The sequence below is a fragment of the Antechinus flavipes genome, chromosome 1 (assembly GCF_016432865.1).
Source record: "Antechinus flavipes isolate AdamAnt ecotype Samford, QLD, Australia chromosome 1, AdamAnt_v2, whole genome shotgun sequence".
Lineage (NCBI taxonomy): Eukaryota > Metazoa > Chordata > Mammalia > Dasyuromorphia > Dasyuridae > Antechinus > Antechinus flavipes.
The window spans coordinates 23,847,071-23,866,964 of record NC_067398.1 but is presented as its reverse complement, the minus strand read 5'-3'; the positions used below and the strand labels follow the sequence as shown (position 1 = coordinate 23,866,964).

Sequence of the window (19,894 nt, the reverse complement as noted above, 5' to 3'; positions counted from 1 at the left end):
GGACGTGGCCATCCCTGGCACATGAAGGCTTCCCCTGCAGAAAAAGAACAATTCGGCCCCATGGCTGTGAGGCGGCCAGAGCAGGTTCTCAGAGACCCTGAAGGTATCACCGTCATCCACTGCCCCCTGCACCCCCGCCCCGGGCCAGCATCAGTTATCCTGACTGTTGTCCTTGACTCTGGACTCGGGTGGCTTGGAAAGGAGAGTGGGGCTGATGCTCTTGTGCAATTCTGCCTCGCCCGGGGCCAATTCATGCATCAGGGATGTCACTGGTGGTCTTCAAAGTGAAGAACCAACAACAGATGTACAATGTATGGGAATATCATCGGTATAAAGTATGGGACTGTGTGTGCATTTTGTTATATAGATGTACTTCATATATACATATAAATGTGTGTCCATGCATAACATATACATTGTATTAGTATATAGGAGTTTCTATTATATAGGTATACTACACACACACACACACACACACACACACACACAAACATATATATATATAATTTTTTATGGGTGTGTGTCTGTATGTATATAAAAAATGAGCACAAGATAATTGTGTGAGAGAAGGCCCAGCAGCTGAGGGGGTGAGTTAAGTTCTCCTGTAGCCCAACGGTTTACATAAGAACAAATCCCTGTAGGCCACCCATTAGCTTAGAAAATGACAAGTGAACATCATCGACGCCGAATTCTGTTTTTAAATTTCTTGCGTTAGCCATTCCCCGATTGCCCTGGGATCGGGCTCTGGAGTAGGGGCCCTGCCTAGTGGGGGCTGCCTAGAGGTGACCCCTCGGCTGGGGGAGGTGGCCCCGGAGATGAAATTAGAAAGAAAATAGGAAGTCTGAGAGATGCAGAAGAAGGATTACATTCAGAGCCGGGGCCAAGGGACGGAGAGGGAAAATGGACGACCACATATCACCGACTATAAAAAAGCCATTTTGGTTGAAATTCCCGTGAATGAAAGGGAGCCTTGTGAGAGGAAGCCAAATGGTGTGTTGATGCTGGCCCAACCCTTTGGCCCATCTGGCCCCATCCAACCCTCATCCTTGCCCCTCACTGTGGCTCGTTTCTCTAGCCTGCCTCTCAGCACTGGGCACTGCTCCCGTCTCATTTAGACTCACCTGCCCTGGGGCTCTCCCCACCTTTCCGTGCTCCCCTCCTTCCCCCTCTCTCTCTGACAGAGCTCTAACCACCTGAGCCATGCTGATGTGGAAGCTCCAGGCTGAGCCCGGGCCCCCTCAGCCATAGCACTTGTGAACACAAACAGGAGCCATGGGGACTTCAAACCAGAGGATACCAGCTCGGACCCTGTGGCAGACGGGCTGTGGAGTGCTCTGGGGGTCAGGGAGGCCTTCCCTCGTTCCTCGACTAATACTGTCCAAGCCACTGCCTACCCCACCCACTCGGGAGGGCGGCCCTGCCAGGAAGAGAAACCTCAAAAGGGCATTGTGCAAGCAGAGCCTGAACTGCCCAGGAATCAGAGAGCAGTGATGGGAGGGGGCGCAGGGAGTGTCCTGGGGAACACCCACTCGGTTACAAGCACCCTCTTCTAGGGGAAGAGTCGGCTTCTCTCCTCAGCCGCTAGTGCCTTCTCTTCCAGGGGGACCTTGAGGACAGCTAGAAAGCTCCTAGTCTCTTGGTAATTGTGTTTGATGGATAAACAAGGAGGGGATTGCTCTCCAGCCTCAGAGGCAGCTTTTTCCCTTGGGAAGAAACTGGCCTGAGGGCAGAAAGCCCGGCTCCCTCTTCCAGGTGGGACCTTCGCCAGCTTTGCCACCATAGCTTTCAGTTCATCACTGAGGATCTTATTTACTTCCCATCATCATTATCAGTACTTTCACTTCAAGCGTTGTTCATCACAGAGCGTCGTCATCCTCGGGGATGGTTTGTAATTCACAGCAGACTCCAGTGGGAATGGGAACCCAAAAGATGGAGATGCTGTTGCAGCCTTCAAATGGCAAAGCCAGTGAATGCAAACCATGGCGGGGAACCTGGACGTTCATCCCCAGGATAGAGCAGTCAACAGACCTGGGGATGATTAGTCTGGAGTGTATTTGAAGCTCTGGGAGGGGGGACAGGGCTTGTTCAGGGTTTGGCCTGGGGAGCGGCGGAGAAAAGCTTTGGGAAAAGCTCCCTCACTGCGGGAGCTGTGCCAGGGGCAGGATCTGGGCTGACTCATGCAGCAAAGGTGCCCCCTTATTGGTGGTCTGCAGGCGATGAGAACCTGTCAGGTGCGTTAGTGTAAGTGGGATCCTCACCCTTCTCACCGTCCCCCTGCCGCCATGTTCTCTGCCATCCAGGAACGAAGGCCCCATCCCCCAGTCTGGGCATTTTCAGCGGCCGCCCCACGCGCTCCCTCCTTTCCTCCCCCTCCTGGCTTTCTTCAGTCAGCAAACATTAAGTGCCTGCTATGTGCGAAGGCTGGGAACAGACAGAGAGGAGCTGGCCAGTCCCAGCGGAAAGCCCCACACGAAGCCTCCCATCCCTCTCACCTCCAGCGACCTCCTCCCCTTACTTTGCTCCTCTCTCCCATCCGGCCTCGTTTGTTATAATTGTTTGCGCGTTTTCTCCTCCGTCCGTGAGACTGTAAACATCGCCCTCGCCGGTGTCTCCGGCACTCACCGCCGATCTGGCACGGGGCGGGGGACTGACTGCCTTTGTGCTCTTCCCTCGTCCCGATGACGAGCAGAACCCGGGACCTGAGGCCGACAAAGGAGCGTGTCCGCTCTTAGCCCCCCATCCTGGTGCCGTGCTCCCCGTTACCAGGACGAACACACAGTGTGTTAGCTGGGAGGACTGCAGTCACATGTTCCCTCCGACTCCTCCAGGCCACAGGAACATTCCCTGAGTGATCCCACTGAAGAGCGACCCCGTCGTTCCCAAAACCGGGCAGGGGCAGTCCCAGAAAAGGGCCCCTCTGGGCCTTAAGCCATATTGGGGGGCTGGGGGAACTGCCCTCGGGCTCAGCGGCAGAGGCAGCCACGGGCTCCCGCGGGCCAGGCCAGAAGAGCCCTGCTCACCCTCCTGGGTCTGGTGCCCGGTCTTCACCCAGGGGAGGCCAGACACAGAGAGACTGCGCCAAGTCTGGTCTCTCTGGGGCCACGGGAGCAGATGGCAGGTGTGGGGCCGGCTTACGGCCGGCTGCTCTTTGGGCACACGCGTGCCAAGTCAGAGAGGGCAGAGTAAAGAAGGAAGGGGCTCCCCAGGGCCCGAGCTCTCAGCAGCTTGGGGCTTACATGGGCGTCTGGGTACAAATGTATATGTATGTGTGTATGTACAAATATATATGTGTATAGGCACACAAATATATATGTATACATACAAGTATATGTACATACATAAATGTGTGCATGTATTTATGTGTGTACATGCATATATGTATATATGTGTATATTGTACATGTGTATTGCGCATACATGCATGTACATGTAGAGGTATGTCTGTGTTGCCCATATATAGATGCATTGTAGTGTTGTGTGTATTGCGCATGTATGCATGTATATGTGTGTGCAATTTGTGTCGTGTATATGTATGCATGTGCACATTTGTGTGTGGTGTGTGCATGTGTACATTTGTATGTGTGTTGTGTGCATGTGTATAGATGAGTGTATTGTGTATGTTGTGAGCATATACATGCATACATATGTGTGGACACATTTCCCAATTACATGTCACTTTTTTTTAACGTTCATTTTTTAAAATTTTGAGCTCCAAACGCTCTCCCTCCCTCAGATTCCCGTTTTGCCTCATAGTTGCGACCTAAGACCTCAACTCCGCTGTCACTCGAGCCTCTGATGCCTCAATGACGTATCAGGACTGTGTTCTCCTTGCGTATGGAGCAGGTGGAATCAGCTGGCCCGTGGTTATAGTTGATCACTCATTCAGTAAACGCTTATTCAGTACCTGATGTCTGCCTGCCCAGCACTGGACTAAGATTCAGGGGGCAGCTCTGTCTGCACGCCCCCCCAGTGTGTAAGCTGACCTCTGTGTTGGAAAAAAGTTCTTTTCGTTTGAAAAGGATTCCTTAGAAGAGGCTACATAGTGTGATAAAGAGGGAGCTCCTCCTTGCAGCCCCATGGACCTGGATTCAAGCTCCGCCTCCAACCTATTGTCTGTGTGATGCTGGACAGATCTCTTCGTATCTCAGTGCCTTAGGTCAGAGGTATCTGGCTTGTGCCGGCAAAACTTAATTTGGAAATGTTTTAACAAAATAAAAATGCAGGGGCAGCTGGGTGGCGCAGTGGGTGGAGCACCAGTCCTGACTTCAGGAGGATCTGAGTTCAAATCCGGCCTCAGACACTTAGCACTTCCTGGCTGCGGGACCCTGGGAAAGGCACTTAACCCCAATTGCCTCAGGAAAAAAAATAAAATGCAGTACAATATACTGGTCATTTGTTTTCTAACAAGGATCTGCTTCCCTTTGAGTTTGGCAGCACTGCCTTAGGCTACACGCTACAGCTAAGTTGCTAAGAGGGTGCCATTGCAGGGACCAAGGGACGTTGAAATCTCACGTCCAATATTTGAAGGGATGTCATGTAGAAATATGTGAGGAACAGGAAGCAATGAGGGGAAGATGAAAAGAGGCAGATTTTAAGCTTAACAGCAGAAAAAGCTTCTTAACAATCAGAGCTGGCCAGAGAGAAGGATGGTTTGGGAAGATGTGGTTCCCCCTCCTTCCCTGGAAGTCTTCAAGCAGAGCCTGGACAGCCAGTTGGGGATGGGCCGGAGGAAGCGGCTGTGACATTTGCCAGGCTGATTCCTTTTGGGGATGGGCTGGAGGGAGCGGCTGTGACTCTCAGACTCTGTGACTCTCAGTGACTAGCGGGGTTTACGCTCCTTCTCGGGTTTCTGCATCCCACCCACCAATAACCGTCCCAGAAAAGTCACCTTGTACACACATGCAAGCACGGTCTTTGAAACAGCCCAAGTCCTGTTGCTAAGAAACATGCCGTGGTATGTAACCTCTGTCCTTCAGCTTGTTTTCTCTCTCTCCAGCTGTTACCAGTTGGACTGATGTGCCTTCCTAATAGGGTGAGATCAATCGACTCGTTTAGGAAAGGGACCCCGAGACAGACACCTGGCTAAAAACATCTGTACTTTGTAATTAGCTTTTGATCCTCTGGGGCTAGTGCTGGTCAGGCTGTACACAAAGGACATGTCACGTGCTTTTAAGGTCTCTTTTCTCTGACTCTCCCGATTTGATTTCCTCTCTGCCACATCAAAACAGTTTAATGGAGTAATAAGTAGGATAAAGGTAACAAAAAGTAAAAGTGTATTATCAGCATGAATTATAGGAAGACATGTATAAAAGATGGCAGGAAGGACAATACAAATGTTTATTACGTTTTTGTAAAGACAAGTTTTGTCCTTCATGAGATTGTAATCTCCTTGAGGCTTAGGAAAGTTTTTCCTTTGTATCTCCAGTGCTTTTCAGAATGTTTGTCACATAGAAAGTGACTAATAAAATGCTATAAATAAGGACTTCTTAAAAAAAAAAAAACTTTGTTAGGAGAGGGGAATAAAGAAAGGATAGGAGTGTTTGTTGTTCAGGAGGGATGGAATTATTGATGATGAGAAAAACTAAACTATTCCATTGTTATCTTGCTTCTGTTTTCTCTCCTAAGGACAATGTTTTGGGAAAGTGGAAAAGTTTTTAAAAATGGTTAATAAGGCCTTAATGTTGAAGATAAGTGAAGAGAAAGTAAGAAAGAACCCAGAGACTTTCTAGTTAAGAGGCCAGAGCTAACTACGTCCTAGCATACTGAAGAATTAAAAAAAAAAAAAATCAACTAGTTTGATGACCTAACACTGTCGGAGAATAAAAGAGATGCCTCAGGACTCCAGAAGGCAAATGCTCTGGAAGAGGCTGGAGACTTCAAATCAGGGCCAGAGAATTTGATTCAAAAATGCATTATTGCAAGGATGACTTCTGAGCTTTTGTTTAGAAAGGAAAACAATAATAACCAAAAGTCAATGTGATTCATCAGGGTACTCAGCTTTAACATGTCAGAGGAATTTTGTAGACATGGAAGCATTCAACAGAAATTCTAAGTTTTTCGTATGGGAAAAATAGGGCCTATATAAATGGATAGTATCGTCAGACTCAACAAGTCATCATCAATGGGTCAATGTCATCTTGAAAGGAACCCCGACTATAGCTTTAACCCAATTTCTGCCCCTGACCCTTTCATGTGTCATATTTTGACCGACGATTTGAACAAAGTCAAAGAAGGCATCCGTGTTTGTCAAATTTGCAAAGGACGGAAAGGTAAACGGGTCAGCTAATTCATTGAGTGGTAGATGATGCAGTGCCATGAGTTAGATATAATTAAGATGAATGTTAACACAGCTAACTGCAAAGCTGTACCTTGGGATTCCAAAAATCAATTTTACAAGTATAAGATGGGGCAGACGTGGTCAGGTAACAATTAATATGAAAAAGAGCTGAGAGTCCCAGGGGACGACAATCCAACTCAATGCCAGTCGGTAGTTTGTTGTGAGAGGAAAAAGGAAGAAAGAAAGAAAAACTAGCTTTAACCTAGATTATATGAAGGGAGGCATAGTTTCCAGAACAAGATTTTCTTAGTCCTTGGCAGATCACATCTAGAGTCCTGGGTTTGGCTCTGGAAGTCGTGTTTTAGGAACAGTGTTGATTTCCAGGAGAGGATCACCTTGATGGGGATAGGTTTTGGAACTGGGCCATCTGAAGATTGGCTGAAGGAGTTGGAGGTATATATCCTGGAGAAGAAAAGGCCCAAGAAAAACATCTAATGACTGACATTGTAAAAAAAGGTCTTTTTGGGTCAAAAGAGCAAAATTAGAAGTAGTCAATTCAGGTTCCTTGTAGGAACACATTTCCTAATGACTTTAGTCTAGTATTGTGATTGGATGCCTCAGGATGCTTGTAAGTGATATAGTAGATTGGGATCTTACTCTTTTACCATTTGGACCCATTAGTTTCCCTTCCAACTCTTGAGATTTGGTGATTCCATATAAATATGGGGAGGGTCAAGGGGATTAGCCGTAAATATGGACCAAAATCCAAATCTGCATTTATTGTTCATCAAATACAAGCACCACCTATTAGGTGTCAGAGTGTAGGAAGGAGGGAACAATAAGAAATGTAAGGTATAAGTTAGGGACTGGACCTGTGATTTCCTTAGTATGAGGAGCTCCCAGATGAGAAAAGTCCTTTCATTTTTGTAGGATAGCTCTCACTTGCAACTTATTGTCTTAGAGACATTGAAGCTTAAGGCATCGAGACATTAATGGATTTGCTCAGGGTCTCTCACAAGCCAATATGTATGAGAGGCAGGATTTCTTGACATTGAGAGCAATGCACTGTCACAGTGCCTCTAAGAAATGTAATTGCATATAAAATGACTGCCTCCAAATTAAGGTTGCCCTGCCTTTCTCCAGAAATTAAGTGCAATCTCATTGTTTCCAGTGAAAATGAGATAGTCAGTTATGTCCAATTTGTTTTCCTCTGTTCTTTTCCCTGATTTTTGTGGACTTGAAAGGGCTTGAAGTCCAGTTCCCAGAGGAGAAATGTTGTTATGTCCAAAGTAGCAACAGTGTCTCTGAAATGCTGTTTCCAAACCTACTGCCTTGACAAATTTAACCATAGGCCAAAACAGAAGTTTGAAATTCACGTTATTTCTAATAGAGAAGAACTTCCCCATAACATAAAAAATGGACTGATGAGACAGAGAGTGGACATTGCTGTTATTGGTGATCACACTAACCTTTGTGGTAAAGATAAACAGGAGGCTTGAATTCTGCATCTGTTGAGTCAGTTTCTTCCACAAGCTCTCCATTATTTGGAGAGAAACAAGCAGGGGAGTCCTGTGGACAAGCAATTTTCCATTCTAAGAAAGAATGAAAGAAAAAAAGGCCATCAGTTTTACAATTCCTTGTTGTTGTGCAGGTTTTTCTTGCCAAACTCTTTGCGTATACTGAGCAAAAACATTGTTAATTTTTAGCTAGGGAATAGAATCTTCCTTTCAACCTAGGTTTTAGTCTACCTGTCTTTGGAAGAACCAGGGCTAATATTCATAGAAGAGAAGTTGACTTTGGTGACATTTTAAAATCTATTTCAGTATTGGGCTGCTTTATCCACGTAAGAAAGTCTTGGCTTAGAAATACATTATGCCACAGATAGAGATCAACAAGACTAGTGAAAGTTGATCTCTATTCTTGATAGGATCCAAGAATACATTATGTAAAAAAACTCAATTCAAAAATCTTAAAGAGTTGGTTAGGATGCTAAACATGGTCACATCACTTGTATGATTCCAAGGCAAAGTTTGAACCCACTTCTTCCTCATTCCAAAGGCAGCCTTTTAGCTGCTCTCTCACACTGACTTACTTAGTTTAATATATAGTGGTTCATAATTTAATTGATCCATATCATTTTTTAAATTCTTAATCATATGGGGTAGCTCTTGCCGAGAATAGATATAGCAAAAAAAAAAAAAAAATGAGGAAATCCATGGGAAAATGTGAGGAAGGACCAAAGTTCCAATCTCAACTCTGGATGCTTTTTAGCTTTATGACTTTAGGTCAAGTCATTTTACCACCCTGAGCCAGTTTTTTCCTGTCAATTGAGAGGATTGGATTAAGTGAATTCCAGGACACCTTCTAGTTCCAGGATTCCAAGAGATCATTAAAACCTCTGTTTGTTTGTTTTTTAAGTCTATAATCCAGAGGGCGGAGCTGCATGGGCCAACCAAAATGCAGTCACGAGTAATTATCTGGTAAATTGGATTAGTAAATATGTTTGATCCCTTGCATCAAGTTTGAGAATAAGAGATATCTGAATAACAACATAAGCTCAGTTTCACTCTGCCTATCACTGCCAATGGAATGGTTCTCAGTGGCTGATGTAGCCCATCATCCTGCCATCTACGAGTCATGCGAGTTGCTCTTTTTCAGTATTTTTGTCTCTCTGATTAGTAAGAGGCTCCAACAGTTTTGTGAGGCTGCATATTTGGGGGCTAATTATGAACCCTCGTTTTTTTTTTCAAATTGGAGCATTCCCAGATGGTAGGATCCATAATGAATAAGAAGACATAACAAGATTGACAGGTGTGAGGCAGGTTATTTTTGTTTCTTTAAGTTGGGAAACTCAATTTGTTTGAATTTATAATTGGTATAATTTTTCTATATCCAAACTTGCTAGGAATCAAGAAGGTTGCTTTTTTCTCCCAATTTTTTGGTTGGAGGAAACTTGGGGATAATACTGATCCTAGCCACAGCCTTAGGTTTTTCTATGAACATAAGCATTCTTGGAGTCTGGGGGGCCAAATTCTCCCCTCAATTTTTCTTGCCCAACTTGGGTACGAATTGTGCAAGAGAAGAATCTCAATCGTTCAGGTTGCTCATGAATAGGAATGCCATGAGTTATTCAAACTCTCGACCACATCCTCTTTACTCCTTCCCCTGCTCCCCACATATATTGTGTTTACTGTTGAGAGTAATTGATGATAAACTCTGGAGTTTCAGGGAGCAATGCAGGAGACCAGTGCTACTCTCCCTACAGCCATTTCCTTTTTTGGGGATGATCAAGATTGCGCTGAGGTCTCTCTTGCTATGTACTGGCCAACAGAGAGGGGAGAACATCTCCTACCGACACAGTAGGGACCACCTCCTTTCCCCAGCACCAGACTGACCTTTCTGTTGAAATACAGATCTGCTCCCCTGTTCATGCTTCACTTTGGGGGTCGTAGACGTTTGGTGAGGAAGACAGCATGTTTAGGAATTTATGATATTTGGAGGGGTTATTCATGCAGGTCTTAATTCTATTAGAGGGCTCAGGTAAAAAGCCTTCTGAAGAGAAATGAATACCATCTGTATTACTGGGGCCTGCCTGGATCACTTTTCTTGGTAAATGTGATTTGGGAGATTTTTAATTTTTTTTTCTCCTTTAAAAGTTCACCGTCTCCTGCCGCTCATTCATCATCATACATTATAACCTTCTATCCGAGCCTCCACATCGGAGCAGGCTCTGGAAATGATTAGACTGTTGCAAATCAACTTTGGGGATTTGTTTCTTCAACTTCAACTTCTCTCTGGATGCTTATCTATGATATACAACACCCCACTTGTCAGGTATAAAAATCCTAGGATTTTACAGAAGGACTGGGGTGAGTGCAGGGAATGGTGTCATCTGGGTGTTGTGGTTACCGCAGAATGTGGTTTGGTGCCACAGAAAGACGCCAAACAGGCCCGGAAAGGGACCGTGAAGGTCACCAGATTCAGCTCCTCGTTTACAGTTGAAGAAACTGGGATCCAAGCTATCTCAATGAGAGTTTGAACCCAGGTTTTCTATTACCCTTTTTTATGCCGTATCTACTGTTAATTACCAACATGAATTTGATTTGGGGGATTTCGTTTCCTTATTTCCTTTTTTTCTTTTTGGTCAAATAAGGGGGTTTCCACTAGCTTCCAGCCTTACTCTCGCTGAGATTGCGACTTTTGACAATTTACGTTGCTTGTGCAGCTGGGTGCAAAAATGGGGCTCCATGAGAGGGAGCAGAATGTTGCGCTTTATTGGAAAAGGCAGAAAAGACTCTTCATGTCTTTGAAGGGGCCCTAATGCTGCCTGCCTTGTTCTGAATCTTCCCCTGGTGCCAGACTAACAAATAGCTTTCCATAGAAAGGGAATAGACAGTTAAAAGGACGCCCATCAATTTTCTTCCGGTAGCCGGAGTCCAAGTGGCCACTACAATGAACGGTGGACAGTCCATCTGGGAGCCAAAGGGACCCCCGGCTCAGTGAGGGGGTGGGGTGCCATTAGGATACCCACCACTTAGTGAAAGAAAGCTTTACAGGAGGAGAAGCTGCCCCTGGGGAGTATGTCCATCCCTTTCAGGACACTAGGACACCATTTAGCTTGGATGCAAGGGCCGTCATTTGCTAAATGATTAAATGGTCTGAAAGAATAAATATGGTTTCCTAAAGGGTCTAATCTCCACCTAAGGAGGGCGTCATTCCCAAGGGACGACCCCTCAGAGGCTAGGGTGGAGGATCTCTGAGTGATCGGTGAACAACAAATGTAAATTGTACTGAGAGGTAGGGCAGCGTCCTGGAAATCCTGTTCCTCTTGGAGGGAGGAGGCACCTGCGTGTGAATCTCACATTTCATATGTACATCTACACATGTCACATCAAGTGATTGGATCGCTTTTTTCCTCAGTTTCCCCATCTGTAAAATGAGCACAAACACTATAGGTAATACACACTCACTTCCCTGGGCTTCATTTCTGCAAGTGTAAAGGGGAATGAACCAGATGGAGGGCCTCCAAGCACCTGCAGGTTTAGATCTTGGGTCCTTTGAGGATTTCTCTACCTCCTTCCCATCCCTACCCATTAATTTACATAATCCTCTCTTTTCCCTTAGGCCTCTCGGCGGAAGGCGGCGCCAAGCGACAGGAGCATCTCTCCCGATTTTCCATGCCGGATCTGAGCAAAGACTCGGGGATGAACGTCTCGGAGAAACTGAGCAACATGGGAACCCTGAACTCCTCCATGCAGTTCCGCAGCGCCGAGTCCGTGCGCAGCCTCCTGTCTGCCCAGCAGTACCAGGACATGGAGAGCAACCTCCACCAGCTGTCCACGCCCATCAGGTACAGGGACCTGCAGTCCCGGGGAAGGATGCACCAGAGCTTTGACCTCGACGGGGGCATAGCCGGCAGTAAGCTGCCGGGCCAAGATGGGGCCCGGATCCAGCCGATGAGCGAACGTACGCGCCGGCGGGCCAGCCCCCGCGATGACGGCCGCCGCTTTAGGCCCCACCGCTCCCGCCGCTCCCGGAGGTCTCGTTCGGACAACGCCCTCCACCTGGCCAGTGAGAGGGAGGCCGTGTGCAGGTTGAAAGAACGGCCCCCCCTGCGAGCCCGGGAGGACTACGACCAGTTCATGCATCAGAGGAGCTACAGGGAGAGCCTGGAGCAGGGATCCCGCCGGGAACTGTACGGCCAGTGCCCGCGGACTGTCTCCGACCTGGCTTTGCAGAACGCCTTTGGGGAGCGCTGGGGACCCTACTTTGCCGAGTACGACTGGTGCTCCACCTGCTCCTCCTCTTCGGAGTCCGACAACGAGGGCTATTTCCTGGGGGAGCCCATTCCCCAACCGGCCCGCCTTCGGTACGTCACCAGCGAAGAGCTGCTGCACAAATACGGCTCCTACGGCGTCCCCAAATCCTCCACGTTGGGGGGCAGAGGACAGTTGCACAGCCGAAAAAGACAAAAGAGCAAAAACTGCATCATATCTTAATGCCCGCCCTGCCTCCTGCAGCAGGCGGGAGCCCAGAATGTAAATCCATCCACTTGCACTGTTTTCAAATTTAAAGCGCTTTTCCCTTGTTTGTCACTCAAGGCCCTGGCGACCCAGATGGAGGCGAGGTTAGGGATCAGCTTCTAGAGATAGTCACGGTTCTTGGCATGGTGAATATATATATATTTTTTGCACATCTCACTTTGGAAACACTTCGGACTGTCCCTTTGTCGAAGGGGTCGCGTTCCTTTCCCTCCGATCTGTGTTCAGTTACCACAGGTTAGCGAATTATTTACTCCTCGCTTCTCTTACTCTCTCATTTTTCAGGACTTTTTTTTTTCCAGTAAGTGATTTGTTGATCAGCCAGTACCCAAGACTAAGTTATTTACACGTCCATTGTAAATGCAATGTAAATGAGAGTTCTGATAAAAAATATTTTTGTATTTTGTAATATCAGAGGAATTTCTATATCGTAGGACTCAGTGGGAAATTGCATGAACAGCCAGCATTGTCAAGTAGAATTAAAAGATGGTTTCAGGCCATCGGTTTTTTTCTTTCCCTTTTTAGATTTCTATATAAAATTTGTTATATATCAGTGAGACATTTTTTTCAAAGGAGTATATACATATATATTGTGTGTGTGTATACGCACATACACAAGACAGTTTGACTCTGTGGCTGGAAAATAAAAAACAACATAGCTACACAAGCATCTAATGCTTCGTTCCATCTAAAGGAGTCTACAGGGTTTATTTACTGAAGTCTGCTCACACCCTCAGTAGAAGTTGCTTTCTATCCAGCAATAGTCATTTTTTTGAAAATTGCAATTGTAACTTTCACCAATTACGAAGCTAGCCAGTGTCAGTGAAGTCCAATGAGAAGTGCCATCTCCATTGGGGACATTGAGTCGCTTCATATTGATCTATTCCTTGGGGAATTTTTTTTTTAAAGTGTCCGTGGTTCCATTGTGTGGTGTCTGCATGGCCCTGTTCTGAGTGTGGTGCTGTTGTTTCCTGGATTATGTTATCTGCTTTTCTTGACCAAGGCAGAGGGAGGACTGCCATCATCGATAGACAACCCAATAGCCTTAAAACGAGTGAATTAGAACTCTGGGAGCTCGAGTTAAAAGGGAATTCGAACAGGTGGGACAGAGTTTGAGGTGATTTCTTTTTCTCTGGGTTGTTCATCAAAAGGCAAGGTAAATTGTAAACAGGGAGCATGTCAAAGGTAGAAATTTTTATGGAAATTAGTGAGAACAGAAGTGGAGGCCAGTGGTTTGCCAACTAACTGAGATCCTGTTGGGAGAATTGCTTCCCTCGTCTCTTTCTGGTTTCAAGGTGGAAATCGAAGGGTACCCTTCAAGAAAAAAGTGTCTAGTGTAGGAAATCTTCAGTGGTCGAGGGATCCGGCTTACCTGAACAAGCCAAGATAACTGGGGTTAATAATTAGTCCCATTGGCTATAAAAGGAGAAACCGTAGAGAAGGAAGATTTCCAACTGGAAGGTTGGGGTCATAAAGCAAGGACTGCACATTTATTTAAAGAGGTCATTTGGGCTTGTGTTGTCTACCTTAATGCTAATTTTCCTACTTTGATTCTATTTAAAAATACAACACAGAGAAGCACCTACATTGCTTCTACTCCTTTCTCATCCTTCATTGATTATGGCAGTTAAGATAATCCAACAGAGAACTGACATTTAGTGAGACCTACATTTAAGTGTGTTACACTTCGTATCTCATTGGTAACTGGCCTTGGTGGGAAGCACGTGATGATTTTCCAGTATAGTACATGCCTTTTCTTAGTATTTTTTTTTTTATTAAGAGGAAGTGATCAGCAGATTTTCAGATCCCATCCTAAATGGGTCTGGGGGAAGGAAGGCTTTAAAGGAAATATATATATATATATATGGCACTCAATGCAGGATATATGAAAATAATTTGCTTTTCAGGTATAAATAGAACATTTGTCATTGTCACTGATTTAAAAAAAAAAAAAGCAATGCAGATGTTGGTCGTGGCAGTTTCCCGCATGCTATGTTTCATATCTAAGCGCTTTGTTAATTATCTGAGCCTCTGGAGAATTGTGTTATGTTTGTATAATAAGTTTGTAAACTGCTTGGCAAACTGATTAAGAAATAATCTGCAACCCCAGTTTATTAAGGGGCAGGTTTCTGGTAGAAAGACATGACGTATTTGAAGTTTTGATTTCATTGATGGGAACAAAAAGGAAATTTGAAAAGGGGAGAATTTGAATGATTGTAGAGCAGCTGAGAAGTCGTCTCCTATTTCCCCCAACAAAAAAATCTCTCTCGGTAACATTGCTCCCCAATACCCCTTCAAAGTATTCATTTACTTCCCTTGCCAAAAAAAGGTTCTAATCATTTCATGTCCACCGAAGAAGAAAAGAGACCTAGAAATTAATATCTATTAATTACTCCTAAGGGACAAGGCAAAAGAAGCAAGATGTCATCTTCATAGTCCCTTTGTTGTTCCACATCCACCTTGGTTCAATTATTTTAACTAATTGAAGTCCAGGAAACGATCAGCTGACTCGGTTTAGTCTGTGACCGTGAACAACACTCAGCAATAGCAGACCACTTCCCCCAAGATGCCATTTATAACAAGAGGAGCGGGGTAACTGAGGGGAAAGTAGGAAAGAACTCATGCCCATTATTTCACTGTTACTGGAAAAACAAATCAAACAAATGTCCTCTGAAAAGCCAGGGAATCCCCAGTAGATCAACATCATATATGAAGCCAGTGCACTAATAAGTAAGTACTTAGCTCTCATGATTTCTCTAAGCAATTTCTCTTCTCTCTTTAGGTAGAGGAATGGCAAACCATGGACATTGGTTAATCGACTGTTTTAAAGATCTGTAATTCCCACGATGTGGGCAGTCCCTCTACCTCTCTAACTTAGGAAACAGCCTCTGAGAGAAAGCAGAAAGGTAGATTTTCTCTCTTCTTTGAGAGAAGGCATGGCTGAGACAATCATCATCCTTGAGACAACTCTGTGAAGAGCCCCTCCCCATTTAGCTTGCCAATTCCTCAGACAGCAGATCCGGGCCATCCCTGTTTACATAGCCATGACTTTTCCAGCTTGATAGGACCTTTCAGAACATGCATTTCACTTGTATACCCTTTAAGAAGCAAGAGTCACTGCCATGATTTGGGTGAGAGGCTAAGGTAGCGCTTCTGTGGCGGTCACGATCATCTCTTGATATTGGTTGAAGGAATCTTGGACTTGAGCCCTCTCCCTAGATTTCTCATAGACAGACTTTTTTATGTTCAAAAGACTGTTTAGCTATGGCTGAATAAGTGGCTGTCTGTATCACAGGAGGGGGCACACTTTTAACTTGAGATCAAAGACTTTTCCATCTTGAGACATTGGCCCTGGTTTCTTCTCCCCCTTTACATACTAGTTTCTTTCTTTCATTCTTGGTACTTATCTCTTCTGTCTTATGCCTACTTTTCATTTGAAATATAGTTCGCATTTTTTTGCAGATGAATTCAATAAAAAAGGACTCGACCCTGTCCCAGCACCTCTCAATTTAAGCATGAGATTCTCAGAGCAATTGTCTGCATAGATAAAGCTGGAACTGAGAATCTCAAGTGTTTGAAGAGCCAGAGAATTTGCCCAATTTGATGAAGATTTTCAGTCAATATACTTGAAATAACCAATCAACCTCCTAAGTTAAGGTGAGGGAATAAAACTTATAGAATGCACTCAAACTGCTGAAGAGATGAGGGTAAGAGATATTTCAAACATCTTTCGAGACAGATTATCTTTCTCATCATTTCCTGATAGAATTAATGGTCATTTATTCACACCCTCTTTTTTACATTCACAGAATCATTGAATTTTAGAGTTGGAAGGACTTTAATGATCCTCTTAATCTAAACTGCCCCCCCCAAAGGATCCCCTCTGAAAGACCCAACAAGAAATTTTACATCTTTTGCCAGAAGACTTTTAAAGGAAAAAGTTATAGCTTTTTGAGGTGGTTTAAATGGTAGGAAATCGTTTCTGACCTCAAAACTGAATTTGTCACTTTTCAACTCCTACCCATTATTTTTGTTCTTTCCTGGGGGGGTGATGAGGGGGTGGGGGGAGGAAGGACAAACCCATCACTCTGAGTCTTCCTGTCTGTAAATAATCACTTCAGGAATGGCCACTGAGATGTGAAAATGTGAGGAAAGGGAGATATCAGAACTGAAATTCCTGGTTCCCAGCCTATCAGTGGGCAGGGAAAAGTGTCACCTATTCTCATTTACTTATCTCCATTTTCTCATACCCTATATCTTTATCTAATTAGTCCCACCGATCAGCCAAATGCATCCTTCATCTTACCAGTCTTGGATCCAGAAGCAAATTTCTCTCTTGTTTCTATGTCCCTGCAATAGAATAAGATGTGGTGATAAAAAAAGATTCCCACAATCTTCCCATTCTCTAGCCCAAGCTTTGAGCTCTGGGGACACGAGTGGCCATAGCTGAGTTCATCATATTAAGTGCCCTTATCTCATGAGCTGAAAGTCAATACCAAAGCTACACAGCTAGGAATCAGCGGTGAGGGCATTTTCAAGCTCAGCAAGCCCACAGATTCTAGGGGAACATGGCTTTCTAGACCTCGTGATAGAAACTCTTTGGATGCTCTCTTCTTATGTTTATTGTCAACTTGTACACAACAACCTTCGCTTGCCTTTTATTTCATTTTTATGATGATGCATTGTGACTCTCGTAATTCCTTTCTCAAGTAAGGAAATAAGATGAGAAATAAACAGCATGGGAACAATTTGCTCTTTGTGTTTTCCCCTCATCTAGGAATTGAAAAGAGTGCTCTCAGTCCCAGAGAAATCTGAGTTTCCCAAAGCAGAATAGAGAATTGAGATGCTTGCTTGGATAATTTGGGTCCCCAAAGTTACTGCTGTATCTTACCTGTAGCCAAATGAGGATGACATTTTAATTTAGGGGAATCCTGGCCCACATGCAAAAAATATTGGAAGTCAGTTTCAAAAGGCATCTTCCTGGGCTGCTTGGGTTATAAGACTCAGCTAGGAAAGGAAAGGAAACTTTCCAACTCAGGTTGGGAACCACCAAGTGGTCAGCCATTTTTAATGAGCAGTAGGGACTGTGATTAGTCAGCGTGATTAGTTTAAAGAACTTATCCAAGTTGGGGGAATTGGATTTCTTTTCCATTTCCTAATAAAATTCAGATTAGTAACCCTGATCAACATGAAAATTCCATAAAACGTGACATTGTTAGGAGGTATAATGTTTAATAAACATATTTCCTGCCGACCAAACTAGATTTCACAGAATGGGGATGGGAGTGGGAGGGGGAATGTTTGTAGTGTTAGGAAAATATTTCTGTGATTTAGCGGCCGAACGTATAGGATAGAAAGGTGTTTTGTTACCCAGGGTGGGGGATGCAGAAAGTTGATTGGTTGGTTAGGGCAAAAAAAAAAATTTATACGGTCACTGAACATGGAATCAGGGGACTGGGTACAAATCCTCACTTCATGGCTTACTACTTTATGTGACTTTGGGCAAATCACTTTGTTGGCCTTCAGTTTTCTCATCTGTAAAATGATGGGAATAAGTTAAATGACCTCTGAGGCTCCTTACAGCTCACTGTCTGTGATCCCAAGTGCAAACACTGGCCGTGTGGGCCACCGATCAGTCTCTTATCTGGAAAATGATCTAGAACATGGCGAACATTCAGCAAGGTCGGCTTCCTCAGAAAAACTGACCCATTCTCAACAAAGACCTTTTCCTCCTCCACATGTGGTTTGTCCCATGGCCACCAGGCTTTTTTACGATAGTCAGTGGGACCCTAGCCACAAGTGCCCCCAGCTCAGTTGTATTTCAAGGAATATAAAGTCTCCATCTTCTTTAACCAATTATGACTTTGGCCTCTTTCCCATCCTAAACACACACACATTCCTTCATGTTAAGGGATTGTTTTTCCTCTCTCCTACTTTGATTTCAAGGGCACAAACAAAACCTCAAAGAGACCAAGTAGGTGAAGTGGGCCTGAGTCTGTGCTGTTGAGTCAAAGATTGCCAAGCTCTTTGTTAAAGAATGTGCATTGGGCCTTTGGTGTGGGCTGTCTGCCAGAGACCGTTTGAACATTTTGCTTGAGATCTGTGCCCTGTAAAATGGATATAACGTTTTACCAATGTCTGTAATACATTTGTAAACTTCCAATAAAATTTGAATCAAACAAACAAGGCCATTTTCTCCTATATACCGCCGGTTTTCTAGATTACTGCCGTAGAGTTTGCCTTGGAGCATTATGATCAAGAATGGGCGAGACTTATTCTGCAAGTTGAGGAACGAATCACGGGTTTCCTGAGTGCCTTCTGTGTGCCAGGTACTGAGCTAGTCTTTGGGGGCGCGAGTGGAAGAAATCAAACCAGCCCCACTGACAGGGAGCTTACATTGTAATGAGAGAGATGTACTTGTGCGTCCAATATATAGCATAACTATAAAGTTAATAAATAACAGATACATACAACTTAGTTAAATACAAAATAGGGAAAGAGAAAAGACCCTGGCGGTTGAGTCAGGAAAGCCTTCATGAAGATGGTGCCTGAACAGAATCTTAAAAGAAGAGAAGGACTCTATGAGATGGAGGTAAGATGGGAGGGCGTTCCATATGGGAGAAGATGCCATAAGTGAGAAACAGAAGCCAGTTTCACTGAATTTCATAGCGTCAAGGGAAGAGTAATGTATCACGAGGAAGGAAAAATGGGTTGAGACCAGGTTATATAGAACTTTTAAAACTAAATAGAGGCATTTGTGTTTTATTCTAATGGTAATAGGAAGGCCCTGGGGTTGGTTGAGTTGAGAAATCATATGGTCGGAGCTGTGCTTAAGGAAAAAAATACTTTGACCAATTAAAGATATTTCTTCCTTGATGTTTCTTTTGGGGTAATTCTAGAAGCCATACAAGTTTTCATTTTCAATTATCTTTTCAATGGGCCAATGCTATAAATTATCCCAAGGAGCAAATAATTTTAAAAGTAATTATATTCCTTTTTGAGATTCAATCTCTGTGTGTATATGTTTTAAAGTAAGGAGATGGGGACTCCATTTATTGTTTAATATCACATAGGAAACTTGGGATAGGATTAAGATTTTATTGTAGTATATGGGATTAAGATTACAGTTAGCTCCATAGTACATGGAGCTTACTTATTATTTATGTGTTTTAGCTGAATATTGAAAAACAGTGATTTAAAAAAAATTATTGGGCTAATTGTTGCTTTTAATCTCACTCTCCCCAAGAAGATGTGTTCAATTATTGTTTCAATACAATTCAATTCAATATATATGAATATATGCTGATGTATTCTTTAAGTGATGATCAATTTACCTAGTTTTTACCATGATATGTGTAAAGTACAATCAGTATAAGCTAGTAGCAGGCCTTAGAGACAACAGAGTTGTGAAGTTCAAGGCTCACAGACTGTAAATGGACTAGAACTGGTCAGAAGGAGATTACAAGAGACCCTTGGCTGGCACTGGGAGCAGAACTCCCACATGGAGTCCCATATTGTATTGCCCATGTGGGTTTCCAGGTCAGAGTCCCACGGCAAGGAGGAGATTTAGAGGAGGG

General features: G+C 44.2%; 1 protein-coding gene across 1 annotated transcript in view; it reads left to right on the top strand.

Annotated features, from left to right (window-relative positions):
* PRICKLE2 (prickle planar cell polarity protein 2) overlaps positions 1 to 18,503 on the top strand; it is a 94,669-nt gene extending 76,166 nt beyond the window's left edge. Inside the window, exon 7 of the mRNA XM_051980175.1 lies at positions 11,401 to 18,503. Within this exon, the coding sequence (XP_051836135.1) occupies positions 11,401 to 12,275 (875 nt within the window). The 3' untranslated portion in view covers positions 12,276 to 18,503. The remainder of the gene's footprint in view (positions 1 to 11,400) is intronic.
* The last annotated feature ends 1,391 nt before the right edge of the window (positions 18,504 to 19,894 follow it).